The following is a 14,839-nucleotide window of genomic DNA, read 5'->3' on the forward strand; positions in this document are numbered from 1 at the left end:
GTACCCAGCCCCGAAAAACTCCCACCTCGAGGGCACGTTTCTCGAAGGTGTGGAGTTTTTTCAAGGAATGCGCCGAGGACAGATATAGTGTTGTCTGCACAATTTGCCTCTCGAAATTGATTAGGGGCTCTGAGAAGAGCAACCTGTCCACCACTTCAATGCGCCGTCATTTGGAATCCAAGCACTGGAATCAGTGGCAGGCAGCAACGGCAGGACAAAGGCCGCCTGCCGTTCACGCCACTGCCACTGCCTCTGCCACTGCCTCTGCCACTGCCACTGCTGACTGTGCTGGCGATGCACTCCAGAGGACGAGCCAGGACACCACTTCATCTGCCTCCGCCACTTTGTTGACTTCTACCTCATCCTCCCCTGGTCCTGTCTTATCTCCTTCTCCTGCACCATCAAAGGCACCATCAGGCGTTTCTTTACAACAACCCACCATCTCTCAGACATTGGAGCGGCGGCAGAAATACACTGCTAACCACCCACACGCGCAAGCCTTGAACGCCAACATCGCTAAACTGCTGGCCCAGGAGATGTTGGCGTTCCGGCTTGTTGAAACTCCCGCCTTCCTGGACCTGATGGCAACTGCGGCACCTCGCTATGCCGTCCCTAGCCGTCACTACTTCTCCCGGTGTGCCGTCCCCGCCTTGCACCAGCACGTGTCACTCAACATCAGGCGGGCCCTTAGTTCCGCGCTTTGCACAAAGGTCCACTTGACCACCGACGCGTGGACAAGTGCATGCGGACAGGGACGCTACATTTCACTGACGGCACACTGGGTGAATGTAGTTGAGGCTGGGACTGCTTCCCAAACTGGCCCGGTGTACCTCGTCTCCCCGCCTAACATTCCTGGCAGGGACACGAGAAGAACACCCCCCTCCTCCTCCTCCTCTACCGCCTCCTCCTCCGCCACCGCCTCCTCCTCCGCCACCGCCTCCTCCTCCGCTGTTAGATTGACCCCAGCTATGAGTTGGAAACGTTGCAGCACTGGCGTTGGTAGACGTCAGCAGGCTGTGCTGAAGCTGATCAGCTTGGGGGACAGACAGCACACTGCCTCCGAGGTGAGGGATGCCCTCCTCGATGAGACGGCAATATGGTTTGAGCCGCTGCACCTGGGCCCAGGCATGGTCGTTTGTGATAACGGCCGGAACCTGGTAGCAGCTCTGGAGCTTGCCGGACTCCAACATGTTCCATGCCTGGCCCACGTCTTCAACCTAGTGGTGCAACGTTTCCTAAAGAGCTACCCCAATGTTCCAGAGCTACTGGTGAAAGTGTGGCGCATGTGCGCCCACTTTCGCAAGTCGACAGTAGCCGCTGCTAGCTTAAAATCTCTCCAGCAACGCCTGCATGTGCCACAACACCGGCTTTTGTGCGACGTCCCCACACGCTGGAACTCAACGTTTCAGATGTTGAATAGAGTGGTTGAGCAGCAGAGACCTTTGATGGAATACCAGCTACAAAACCCTAGGGTGCCACAAAGTCAGCTGCCTCAGTTTCACATCCATGAGTGGCCATGGATGAGAGACCTTTGCGACATCCTACGGGTCTTTGAGGAGTCCACAAGGAGGGTGAGCTCTGAGGATGCGATGGTGAGCCTTACAATCCCGCTCTTGTGTGTTCTGAGAGAATCCCTGATTGACATCAGGGATAACTCAGATCACACAGAGGAGTTAGGGATAGCATCCGATCCGTCACAGCTGGAGAGTAGGTCCACACATCTGTCCGCTTCACTGCGTTTAATGGAGGAGGAGGAGGAGGAGGAGGAGGAAGAAGAGTTGTCCGATGATGTGATGGTGATACAGGAGGCTTCCGGGCAACTTCGAATCGTCCCATTGTTGCAGCGCGGATGGGTAGACATGGAGGATGAGGAGGAAATGGAGATTGAACTTTCCGGTGGGGCCAGAGGAGTCATGCCAACTAACACTGTGGCAGACATGGCTGAGTTCATGTTGGGGTGCTTTACAACCGACAAGCGTATTGTCAAAATCATGGAGGACAACCAGTACTGGATCTTTGCTATCCTTGACCCCCGGTATAAAAACAACATCTCGTCTTTTATTCCGGTAGAGGGGAGGGCCAATCGCATCAATGCTTGCCACAGGCAATTGGTGCAGAATATGATGGAGATGTTTCCAGCATGTGACGTTGGCGGCAGGGAGGGCAGTTCCTCCAGTAGGCAACCAAGTTCTCACCGGTCCACACAAACGAGGGGCACACTGTCTAAGGTCTGGGACACCTTGATGGCACCCCCTCGCCAAAGTGCCGCCACGGAGGGTCCTAGTGTCACCAGGCGTGAGAAGTATAGGCGCATGTTGCGGGAATACCTTTCCGACCACAGCCCTGTCCTCTCCGACCCCTCTGCGCCCTACACGTATTGGGTGTCGAAGTTGGACCTGTGGCTTGAACTTGCCCTATATGCCTTGGAGGTGCTGTCCTGTCCTGCCGCCAGCGTCCTATCTGAGAGGGTGTTCAGTGCAGCCGGTGGCATCATCACTGACAAGCGCACCCGTCTTTCAGCTGAGAGTGCCGACCGGCTCACTTTGATAAAAATGAACCACCACTGGGTAGAGCCGTCATTTTTGTGCCCACCTGTGTAAAGCACCCCAACATGAAACTCCATGTCTGTACTCAACCTCTCCAATTCCTCCGCATCCTCATACTCATCCACCATAAGCGTTGCACAATTCTGCTAATACTAGGCTCCCTCCACCCTGATTTCCCCCAACTCTGCTGGTTAGAGGCTCCCTCCACCCTGATTTCCACCAACTCTGCTGGTTAGAGGCTCCCTCCACCATGAATTTGCCCAAACTGGGCTGTTTAGAGGCTCCCTCCACCATGAATTTGCCCAAACTGGGCTGTTTAGAGGCTCCCTCCACCATGAATTGGTCCAAACTGGGTTTTTTAGAGGCTCCCTCCACCATGAATTGGTCCAAACTGGGCTGGTTAGAGGCTCCCTCCACCATGAATTTGCCCAAACTGGGCTGTTTAGAGGCTCCCTCCACCATGAATTGGTCCAAACTGGGCTGGTTAGAGGCTCCCTCCACCATTAATTGGTCCAAACTGGGCTGGTTAGAGGCTCCCTCCACCATTAATTGGTCCAAACTGGGCTGGTTAGAGGCTCCCTCCACCATGAATTGGTCCAAACTGGGTTTTTTAGAGGCTCCCTCCACCATGAATTGGTCCAAACTTGGCTGTTTAGAGGCTCCCTCCACCATGAATTGGTCCAAACTGGGCTGGTTAGAGGCTCCCTCCACCATTAATTGGTCCAAACTGGGCTGGTTAGAGGCTCCCTCCACCATGAATTTGCCCAAACTGGGCTGTTTAGAGGCTCCCTCCACCATGAATTTGCCCAAACTGGGCTGTTTAGAGGCTCCCTCCACCATGAATTGGTCCAAACTGGGTTTTTTAGAGGCTCCCTCCACCATGAATTGGTCCAAACTGGGCTGGTTAGAGGCTCCCTCCACCATTAATTGGTCCAAACTGGGGTGGTTAGAGGCTCCCTCCACCATTAATTGGTCCAAACTGGGCTGGTTAGAGGCTCCCTCCACCATTAATTGGTCCAAACTGGGCTGGTTAGAGGCTCCCTCCACCATTAATTGGTCCAAACTGGGCTGTTTAGAGGCTCCCTCCACCATTAATTGGTCCAAACTGGGTTGGTTAGAGGCTCCCTCCACCATGAATTTGCCCAAACTGGGCTGTTTAGAGGCTCCCTCCACCATGAATTGGTCCAAACTGGGTTTTTTAGAGGCTCCCTCCACCATGAATTTGCCCAAACTGGGCTGGTTAGAGGCTCCCTCCACCATGAATTGGTCCAAGCTGGGTTTTTTAGAGGCTCCCTCCACCATGAATTTGCCCAAACTGGGCTGGTTAGAGGCTCCCTCCACCATGAATTGGTCCAAACTGGGCTGGTTAGAGGCTCCCTCCACCATGAATTTGCCCAAACTGGGCTGTTTAGAGGCTCCCTCCACCATTAATTGGTCCAAACTGGGCTGGTTAGAGGCTTCCTCCACCATGAATTTGCCCAAACTGGGCTGTTTAGAGGCTCCCTCCACCATGAATTGGTCCAAACTGGGTTTTTTAGAGGCTCCCTCCACCATGAATTGGTCCAAACTGGGTTTTTTAGAGGCTCCCTCCACCATGAATTGGTCCAAACTGGGCTGGTTAGAGGCTCCCTCCACCATGAATTTGCCCAAACTGGGCTGTTTAGAGGCTCCCTCCACCATGAATTGGTCCAAACTGGGCTGGTTAGAGGCTCCCTCCACCATTAATTGGTCCAAACTGGGCTGGTTAGAGGCTCCCTCCACCATTAATTGGTCCAAACTGGGCTGGTTAGAGGCTCCCTCCACCATGAATTTGCCCAAACTGGGCTGGTTAGAGGCTCCCTCCACCATGAATTGGTCCAAACTGGGTTTTTTAGAGGCTCCCTCCACCATGAATTTGCCCAAACTGGGCTGTTTAGAGGCTCCCTCCACCATGAATTGGTCCAAACTGGGCTGGTTAGAGGCTCCCTCCACCATGAATTGGTCCAAACTGGGCTGGTTAGAGGCTCCCTCCACCATTAATTGGTCCAAACTGGGCTGGTTAGAGGCTCCCTCCACCATGAATTGGTCCAAACTGGGTTTTTTAGAGGCTCCCTCCACCATGAATTGGTCCAAACTGGGCTGGTTAGAGGCTCCCTCCACCATGAATTTCCCAAAACTTGGCTGTTTAGAGGCTCCCTCCACCATGAATTGGTCCAAACTGGGCTGGTTAGAGGCTCCCTCCACCATGAATTTCCCAAAACTTGGCTGTTTAGAGGCTCCCTCCACCATGAATTGGTCCAAACTGGGCTGGTTAGAGGCTCCCTCCACCATTAATTGGTCCAAACTGGGCTGGTTAGAGGCTCCCTCCACCATGAATTGGTCCAAACTGGGTTTTTTAGAGGCTCCCTCCACCATGAATTTGCCCAAACTGGGCTGTTTAGAGGCTCCCTCCACCATGAATTGGTCCAAACTGGGCTGGTTAGAGGCTCCCTCCACCATTAATTGGTCCAAACTGGGCTGGTTAGAGGCTCCCTCCACCATTAATTGGTCCAAACTGGGCTGGTTAGAGGCTCCCTCCACCATGAATTTGCCCAAACTGGGCTGGTTAGAGGCTCCCTCCACCATGAATTGGTCCAAACTGGGTTTTTTAGAGGCTCCCTCCACCATGAATTTGCCCAAACTGGGCTGGTTAGAGGCTCCCTCCACCATGAATTGGTCCAAACTGGGGTTTTTAGAGGCTCCCTCCACCATGAATTTGCCCAAACTGGGGTGTTTAGAGGCTCCCTCCACCATGAATTTGCCCAAACTCTGCTGGTTAGAGGCTCAATCCACCCTGATTTTCAAAACAAATGTTGGTGCCAACCTCAACTTACTACAAGGGCCAAATTCACTGCTGGTGACAAGCTCTCCTCACTGCAAGTGCCAAATACACATGTTTCAAGGTGTTTTCCTACTGTCAGAGAGGTGGTATTGAGTGTGTAAAGTGTGTAGTTGTTAGGCTGTGATGTTGGGGTAATAGAGGGTCTTTGGTGTGTTAGATGCCCCCAGACATGCTTCCCCTGCTGTCCCAGTGTCATTCCAGAGGTGTTGGCATCATTTCCTGGGGTGTCATAGTGGACTTGGTGACCCTCCAGACACGGATTTGGGTTTCCCCCTTAACGAGTATCTGTTCCCCATAGACTATAATGGGGTTCGAAACCCGTTCGAACACACGAACATTGAGCGGCTGTTCGAATCGAATTTCGAACCTCGAACATTTTAGTGTTCGCTCATCTCTAATCTCTACCAAAAGAGCCAGACATTTTCCCTGCAGTGCTGACAGCAGGAGAGATGTTGTATGACATGGAGGCCATTCAGATACGTCTAGTCTGCTAGATGATAAGAAGCGGCCTTTTATTAGCTCTAAATTGTGGCTCATAAAGAGGGATCTGGAACAGGAGACACACTGCTATTGTATGACATATGGACAGGGACTGTCCTTATGATACTGTTCATTAACCTTGGAGACTATCTTACTTTGCAGGCATAATGATTTCATACAGAGAACCTTGAATATCATTCTCTTATATATCGACTTGGTTGATTTGAAATTTTTTTACAATACTCACCTCAATCGCTATTAGAAATAGACATATCAACTCTCCTTCCTTGTAGGGTAAAATAGCTACTTCGAAATATGACTATGCAGTGAATTGCAGAGAAGATTAAAAGTTCTGGCCATGAAAAGGTATGTCTAGTAGACGTGATACAGGATTTAGGATACAAAAGGTCTTATACTTATGGTCTACAGCAGTGGTTTCTAGGTTTCTCCACTTCTTGGCTTCAACTTAGTCCAGCAGTGTTCTCCGAAACAGCGTGCTTGTTCTAGACTGCACAGTTATCTCTGGATTTACAACCAGAGATAAGAGGCATTGACCATGGAACTGTTCTAGTCCTTGTTAGGGCTTACCAGCTGAGAGAGAAAGATCAGGGAATATAGGTGGCCAGGAACAGGGACTAACATCACCAGCCCAACCACTAGAGCTGGATATCAGGGTCTGAAATCTAGGCAACAAGCTGTAAACACTGGGTAGATATATTCAGTTGTATATGACATATGGAGAAAGTTAGGTAAAGCAATGTATTGTGTGAAATACTTTAGTTAGCTTACTTGTATAAATATTATCCTATACATGTGAATACCCCATTAGCAGCCATATGAGGTGACTTGTAGGTGGATAACAGGTGAAGAGCCACAAGTTGGAGTCTATTTGACTACACAGCATTGCAAATTTTTCTCGTTCATTCTCATTTTAAGATGGGATGTCAAGGACTTGGATCTTCTGCTCTAGATTTTTATTACACTATCATTTTAGAGTATGTACATTAATGCAATATTCATAAAAATGAAGTCTGAAATCTTGCAAAAAATGTCTTTATTGCTGCCCTGATCCTGATTTACAACATGAACTGTGATAATAATTCTGAAGGTTGCCATTGGAATTAGTTGGTAACTTGCTGACAGGCACAATCTGAACATCTTAGCTGTGCACTTGTCATACAATCTCAGAATGGATTGTTTTTCTTGCAATGAATTAGAGTATTTCCAAACATGTAATGAAGAGGCTAAGTTCACATGTATGTCACAGGATCCATAAGGAGCCTTCAGTGCAGAATCTGATAAAAAATTGCAAAAGAAAAAGTCATGCAAAATTACGAAGACCAGAATGGAAGTCCAATTGACCTCATCACGGTCAATGGGAACGTTTGGATTCTGATGGTGTTTGTCATTTTAAACATCCAGCACTTCCATTATTTCTGTTGTTCTGCTCCTACAACGGAGCACTAATGTGGATATATCCTAAGAGTTACTTCTTGACCTGCTCATCCAAAAAGCAAATTAGAATGCCTTGTGTGAACATGGGAAAATATGCAAATCTGTTTTCCAAGATGTAATAGGAAAACATTGCCTCTGCTTGCTGTCCTCTAGGGGCAGCCCCCTTAAACAACATGCACAACTTCTTCAACAAGACTTAATACTATGATGCAAGGTTTAGCCAAACCGGTAAATCTATTCCAAAAGGAACAGAATCCCAGCTGTGGACAGTGCTGTTTCTATCTGTTGGATCTCTTCAGCACAGCGTTGGGATACTGTTTTGGCAGAGTGAGAGACTATAGACCAAGGATCGAGCGCTGTCCACAGCTGAGATTCTGTTCCTTTTGGAATAGATTTACTAGTTTGGCTAAACCTCGCATCATAGCATTAAGGCTTGTTGAAGAAGTTGTGCATGATGTTTAAGGGGCCTGCCCCTAGAGGGCAGCAAGCAGAAGCACTGTTTTCCTATTTACATCTTGGAAAACTGATTTGCATATTTTTCCCATAATCCCCCAGTGGAGTGAAAATGGCTTTGTAAGTGTCCATACACCTGTGAAGGTGCTCACTCTTTATGGAATTATATTATTTGCAGATCCTTTTCTGAACATTGCACTTCCCAGAATGCAAATAGTCACAGCTCTGCATAAGCAGGGAATGCCAATAGAATAGCGTGGAGATTGGGAGATGCATCTTTTGGCAGGAACTGACTCTAATGCATGCTATAATTTATGATCAGTAAAGGAAATAAACCATGCATTTACAGAGTTACTGCACGGCACTGAACTGTATAATACATGTGCGCCTGCCTGTGGTGTGGAATGAGGTATATTGTGCTGTACTTTTAGTAGTGGTATCTCCTCTTGAAGGTGTTAGACACAGGTATTATTACACAATTCTGTAAGAACAACATTGTGGTAGGCTGCCATCAAGACTGCCAACCTCCACCTTCCATACGAATATTGGCATTGTGTGGTTATTTATATTTGTGGTTTCCTTTTTTTGGTTAGACCCTTGGGGTAGCACCACACAGGTACTGTAAGGATTTTTCTCTAGTCAATTCTGTATGTATCTGTAATAGTGCTCACATATTAAAAATCATTTTGTGAAAGTAATACTGCAAATTCCTGACACTGATAAATCAAGTGTTACGGATTATATCTGTATTCATAGTTTCTATATTAACTTTAAAAAGAAAGGCATGAATAATAAAAACTAACATCTCAAAATGTGAATGATAAAGCGCACAGTAAGGTCAATAATGGTTTCTTCTTTGGAGAAAAAATAATGTTATGCATATTAAAGGAAGCAAACTCAGCAATGAACTCGACATGGCAGGACCGATTCTGGCTCATCTGCTATGAAACTAATAGAACTTCTGTTATTTTGCTTCCATCTAAAGGAAATTGCTCCAATTTTCCTACCGTGGTCTTTTCCAGACAGTGAAGCAAGTGGTAATGCTGTGTTGCAAATGTAGATCCAGTTTTGGTAACAAGTGCTTGTTCCTCTTCTCTGGAGCCCTGGAAATCAAAAAAGTACAATATTATGACTTACAGCTTTTCTTACATCTATATGTAGTCTAAATACAGTATTAACGTTAAGAATTATTTTTCATATTTTTGAAAGAAGGAAAAATCCGTTATTACTGCTTCCACATAAAAAACCTCTTCTTTTTCCATGTATTCATCTAGACATATATTAAAACAATCCCTTATTTTTATGCTGCCTTTGTAGACAGACTACTAGAATATACATCTATGCATAGCTTTGATTTGGGATGCGACTCCATTGAGCAAATTGCATGTAACAAATCTTGCGAGTCATTCTGGTCCTGCTTCTTATACATTTAGTTTCCATAAATATTTTAATATACCAGTGTTACTGAATAAGATCTTTCATTGATATTTCTTTTATCGTTCTTCAGTTTTTTTAATCTTTAGAAATCCAATGTAATATCTGTGTTATGGGACAATACAGGCCTCATGAATTGTCAGTTTTTCTTATAGCTACCAATCACATTTCAGCTATTATTTTCTGGTTGGTTGCTATCAGCAGCACAGGCAGCGCTGAACGACTTTACCTAAGAACGGTATTTTGTATGTAACGGTATGTATAAAGCTATAAGGTCTACTGGTCATTCAGAACATCTGAGTGAGCTGGATTCATTTTTTAGCTGCTGTTATGTAAAAGTAAAAGTTCGGGATCAGCTTGGTAGTTTAACAATGGGGGCTGCACTCTATAATAGGCATAGCACAAATAATCAACTCCAAATGACCGCCATATTGAGCATGTGGTTGGCAGGGATGCCGGGTAGGCACAGTGTGCACAGCCATCCGGCCTATTAAATCTGATGTGTTGTGACAAGATTTGCCTTACTATGCGTGGTATGTTTATCCACTCTGTCGAAATCCGGTTATGTGGCTTCTGGTTTGTTTGGCTATATTCTTACTTAGTCAATGAAAATGAGTCCAGGATCTGCCTGACCAGTAATGGCTGGCCTATATTCCCAGTTTATTGAACAAAACTATATCATTTTGCCTTGCATTGACATTCTAGAAATCCCTTAGAAACCGTATCTCCAAGATTTCCCCATTTATGGTTCCACCTTTTCTAGACATTATCCAGGGAATTAAACCACATTCAAGAAACTGAAGGAAAGGGGAATCCTATGGATGAATTGTGCAGCTCGGATCGCGGTTTTCGTAATCTGCCAGTATCCAGGCTCATGAACAAGAATAACACTATTTCTGTATAAAGCAGACCTTTTTTTTTCTAAATTCATACATCCCCTGTTACGATCTACATGAATATTGCTTCCTGACTGTTTTTCTATAAAGATTTTCCTGAGTCATTGAAGACTCCAAGCACCATACAGATCAATGGTTCCTTTATTGAGCTTCATTTAAGTTGCACTATTTAGTGATCACTTAATAGACAAAGCTCAATATTTAGTCAAATATTTTCAAATAATAGTCGCCATTTTTTCTGCTAATCCCCCTGTAGGTCTTCAAATAGCTAGAAATATTGGAGAGGATTGTGTTATGTTTGCAGGTTTTTACTATATATCTCAGCCAGATGAAAGCAACTAGGGGAAAACAAACATAGACAGGGTGCAAAAAAATATACATCCAATCATATTACATATCCCCCTACTCCTTCTCACAATCCTATGCAGGCTGGAAGATAACTGATTGGAGCAGGAACTTCCCTCCTGTGCCCTGTCTACAGCAGGACAAAGAGATGGCTAAATATGTCCCTTTAGCAAAACCCACCCCCATTAGATGAGCTCTAGTTTAAGATGAACCAGATCAAAAAGAGATTAAAAAATTTTTAGGCTGAAGGATTTTTACAATACTGGGGGGAATTCATCATACCCTCTACATCCGAAAACCCATTCTTGCACCAAACATGCATGTCAAGCCCAAATCCACACCTCAGCTGTCACATTCTTTGAACTCTGTTGGTGTTGCTGTGTAGGCTGAATCTGATGTACTAAAACTCATGCCAGTTTCTTGGCATAGGTTAGAATGGAAATCTATGCCAGCTTCTACCTGGAAACCAGGACCTCGAACTAATTTATGAAAAGACTGTGGTCACTGTCCAGTTGGGGCTTTTATTAAAGGGGTATTCACACTGCCAACAGCAGTGTCCGCTGCTAGCATCCATTACAAAATGTTCACAACAAACACTAACAGATCCATCATAAATCCATTAAAAACCACATTTATTTCAATGGGATTTTATCTGTTGTTTGTTAGTGTCCATTTTCACCAAATTTGTCACATGTTATTTTAGGTGACAAACTGTATGAGGACATTTGAATATCTGGCTGGTCAAAAGACCTAGTCTGTATAATTGGATTATTACACTAAGAAGTTATTTGGTTTCTGTAGGTGGCCTAAAAAATCAGGGCTGTATCTGTTAAATTTATGTTCACACTGCTATTGTTGTGCTCATTGTTCTGGTCTTTCAAAATAATGGGCATGCAAGACGCCAAATTGTTTGTATGCATCAGCTTCTCTTTCCTTCTGATAGTTTTTCTTTTTTTTTTCTTTTTTTTTAAGATGGAAAAAGAAACAGAGCATCCCATCAAAAAGATAAAAAAAAGAAAACAAAAGAAAACAATAAAAAAGGAAGACAGAGAGTCTTCTGTGTTTATTTTCACATTGCAGTCAATAAGGCCTGGACAGGTACAAGACACGACAGGTACAGGACAAGACAGGTACAGGACAGGTACAGGACAGGACAGGTACAGGACAGGTACAGGACAAGACAGGTACAGGACAGGACAGGAACAGGTACAGGACAGGTACAGGACAGGACAGGTACAGGACAGGTACAGGACAGGTACAGGACAAGATAGGTACAGGACAGGTACAGGACATGACAGGTACAGGACACGACAGGTACAGGACAAGATAGGTACAGGACAGGTACAGGACATGACAGGTACAGGACACGACAGGTACAGGACCTGACAGGTACATCTTAAAACAGGTACAGGACATGACAGGTACAGGACAGGTACAGGACAGGTACAGGACAGGTACAGGACATGACAGGTACAGGACAAGACAGGTACAGGACGCGACAGGTACAGGACAGGTACAGGACATGACAGGTACAGGACAAGACAGGTACAGGACGCGACAGGTACAGGACAGGTACAGGACAAGATAGGTACAGGACATGACAGGTACAGGACAAGACAGGTACAGGACAGGTACAGGACAGGACAGGTACAAGACAAGACAGGTACAGGACAGGTACAGGAGAGGACAGATACAATCAGAATGTTTTCTGTCTGTATCAGTCAGCCTGACAACTTTTATTTCTGTTGTTCTGATCCTCTGACTATCAGAACAATGGATACCTCAACAGTAGTTGTAACCTAACAGATGCCTAGGGTACATTCACAATTTTTTCCACATTTTTTTTCTTTTCAGTTTGATTTACTTAACTCAATCCTTTAGGTTTATGTTATTTAGACAGAAAAAATACAACAGACTACTGCATTATTGTTTCAGTCCATAAAAACAGATACCTAAAAGAAGCGACTATTTTTTTTTTTTTTTTTACATTGAAAATACTGGAGACAGATGCAAACCGAAAATCTTACTTTTGTATCTATCATAAGGGAAGACTTTCAGATCAGAACAATGATAGAGAGCCATAGTGTGAATATAGACTAATACATAATAAGGTACATATACACACTTAGCACAGAACAACTATGATTTACAGAAGACCTTTAGACACCCTATTATATGGCACTGTACTGTATCAGTATTACCAGCTATCAATATGTCAATTTCACAAAAAAAAAACAGTAAACTTTTCTTTCAATCTTTTACATCAGATATCTTTGGATATTGGTAGACAACTTTGGTATTTTGACAATGTATTCTTGCTATTATAACTATGGGTAAACTTAACTATCTGGTATAGTGTATGGAGAGTCAGTAATCTAATGCTATATGCTGAGGCACATGATGAGGTTTTAGGTAAAATTAGCTGTGATTCATTTCCTAGTCATATCCTGGATTACTTCCACATATGCTTAATTGTTTGGACAGTATACAATATGTTAATGTAAGAGCGGTTTAGAGGAATACCAGCTTATGCATTCATTGTACATGCCAGGTCTCCTATTCATTTAATCTACCTGTAGTCATAATCAGACATGAATATTTAACAGTTATACGATGGATTGAATTGTGACAGGAAATCAACACTAGCCAATGTTCTGTTCCAGAAAACCGCCATGAAACAGCTGTTTATTGTCTGAACTTTACATCCGCTGATAACTAGAAACAGCCGCTCAGTCAGAAGTAAAATACATGAGATTGTTCCCTAAATTCTTACTGGTAAAGAGCTCATTTACTTACATTAAAGCCAAATTACTGGAAAAGACTCTTCACAGGAAAGACAAAACAAGAGGGCCTGTCAATGGACATGACAGAAATTTCAACAACATTATTCTATGAGTGTGTATTTCTGATTTATGTTTTACGTGATATACACACAGTTTATCAAATGCTTTGTCTTATGTTACTGAATTTAGGAGAATTCTGGAACATTCACATCATGATTTAGATGCTTAACAACATCCAATTTTGGCATCCATTTGAATACCTTAAAAAATGTATTTTCTATATGAAGCAGGCTTGGACCCACTGCGCTAGACCGCTTTGGTCTTCTCCTTAAGGGCATTGTATATTTGGTGTTCTGGTTTTAGCTTTTATCCCTCTACAGGAATCTGGTCTTTGCTGTAGGGAACGCTAGGTCACTCACTACCTATAGTAGTAGGTCCAATATAAGCGATGGCTGATCTGGGTGAGTCAAGAGACACCAGTGCGTAGCACCGAGGGATTAGTCAAGAGGGTATTTAAAGGGAAAAAACCAAGGTGAGCACTGACAGTCCGGGCATAAGATCAGATCAGGCAGCACAGATTCAGAGGTCAGGAACAAGCCGGGGTTACACACAGGTAGTTAGTCAGAATACAAATATGGCTCCATTCACATCACATTTTTAAAGGGGTTGTCCCATGAAAAGCATCCTATCTATACTGCTAGTTTATGTGGATTTAAGACTTTTCCTAAATACATTGCTTTATCAAAACTGCTTTGTTTGGCCGCTATCTTAATTTATTCGCTTCGTTGTTGACACTGCGTTTCTATGGCCACTGGGCTTATCTGCTCATTTCCCAAGTGATGTAGCTGCCTGCTCTCAGGGGGGGGGAGGGGCTGACAAGCAACGGAGCTCCTCAAATAAGGGAGGGGGGAGGTCAGAGCTCTGGGATTACTGTGCTGTCTATCTTCAGCTTTTCCACTTATCAGCCGGTTTAATTGAATTTGGCTGATAAGAGCTGAGATAAGGAGTCCATTACCTCTGTATGTAATGCAAGCTGACTCAAATCCAGCTCTGCTACATCAGTATCCACATCAGCTTTATACTGTGGTAATGCATTTACAACCAATCCCTCATTACTGACTGCAAACATAGCAGATAGCAGAGCAAGTGAAACCCTGACCACCAATGTTCCGAGAAATCCAGGAAGTGAAGAGAACACAGAACCCTGCAGGCTGCAGAACAAGAGTTATGGGAATACCTCTTTAACATCTGATTAGTAGATCCATTTTAAATATACAAAAAAAGGATTTCAAAATTGGTCACAAATGGATGGACATCCATTTACATATCAAATGAATGTTATACTACATTTTATGTCCTTGATAAAAAAATGAACAGAAACTGATTTTTATTTTTAATACACTGATGTCTATGTAAATGGTTGGCTATCCGTTTATGTGTGATTTTGTATCTATTAAACAGCTCTGCTAAACAGATGTAAAAAAAACATGATCTGAATGGAGTCTTAAAGGGGCTGTCCGCTAACAAGGATCCTATCTATACTGCTTGTTAATGTGGATTTAAGACTTTTCCTAAATACACTGCTTC

The 14,839-nt window shown here is 44.3% G+C and overlaps 1 protein-coding gene across 1 annotated transcript in view; it reads right to left on the bottom strand.

Moving 5' to 3' along the window:
• Positions 1–14,839, bottom strand: part of KCND2 (potassium voltage-gated channel subfamily D member 2) — a 325,034-nt gene that overhangs the window by 52,723 nt on the left and 257,472 nt on the right. The window contains exon 4 of the mRNA XM_075274256.1: positions 8,802–8,897. Coding sequence (XP_075130357.1) covers positions 8,802–8,897 — 96 coding nt within the window. The remainder of the gene's footprint in view (positions 1–8,801; positions 8,898–14,839) is intronic.

The sequence above is a fragment of the Leptodactylus fuscus genome, chromosome 5 (genome assembly GCF_031893055.1).
Source record: "Leptodactylus fuscus isolate aLepFus1 chromosome 5, aLepFus1.hap2, whole genome shotgun sequence".
Classification (NCBI taxonomy): Eukaryota; Metazoa; Chordata; class Amphibia; order Anura; family Leptodactylidae; genus Leptodactylus; species Leptodactylus fuscus.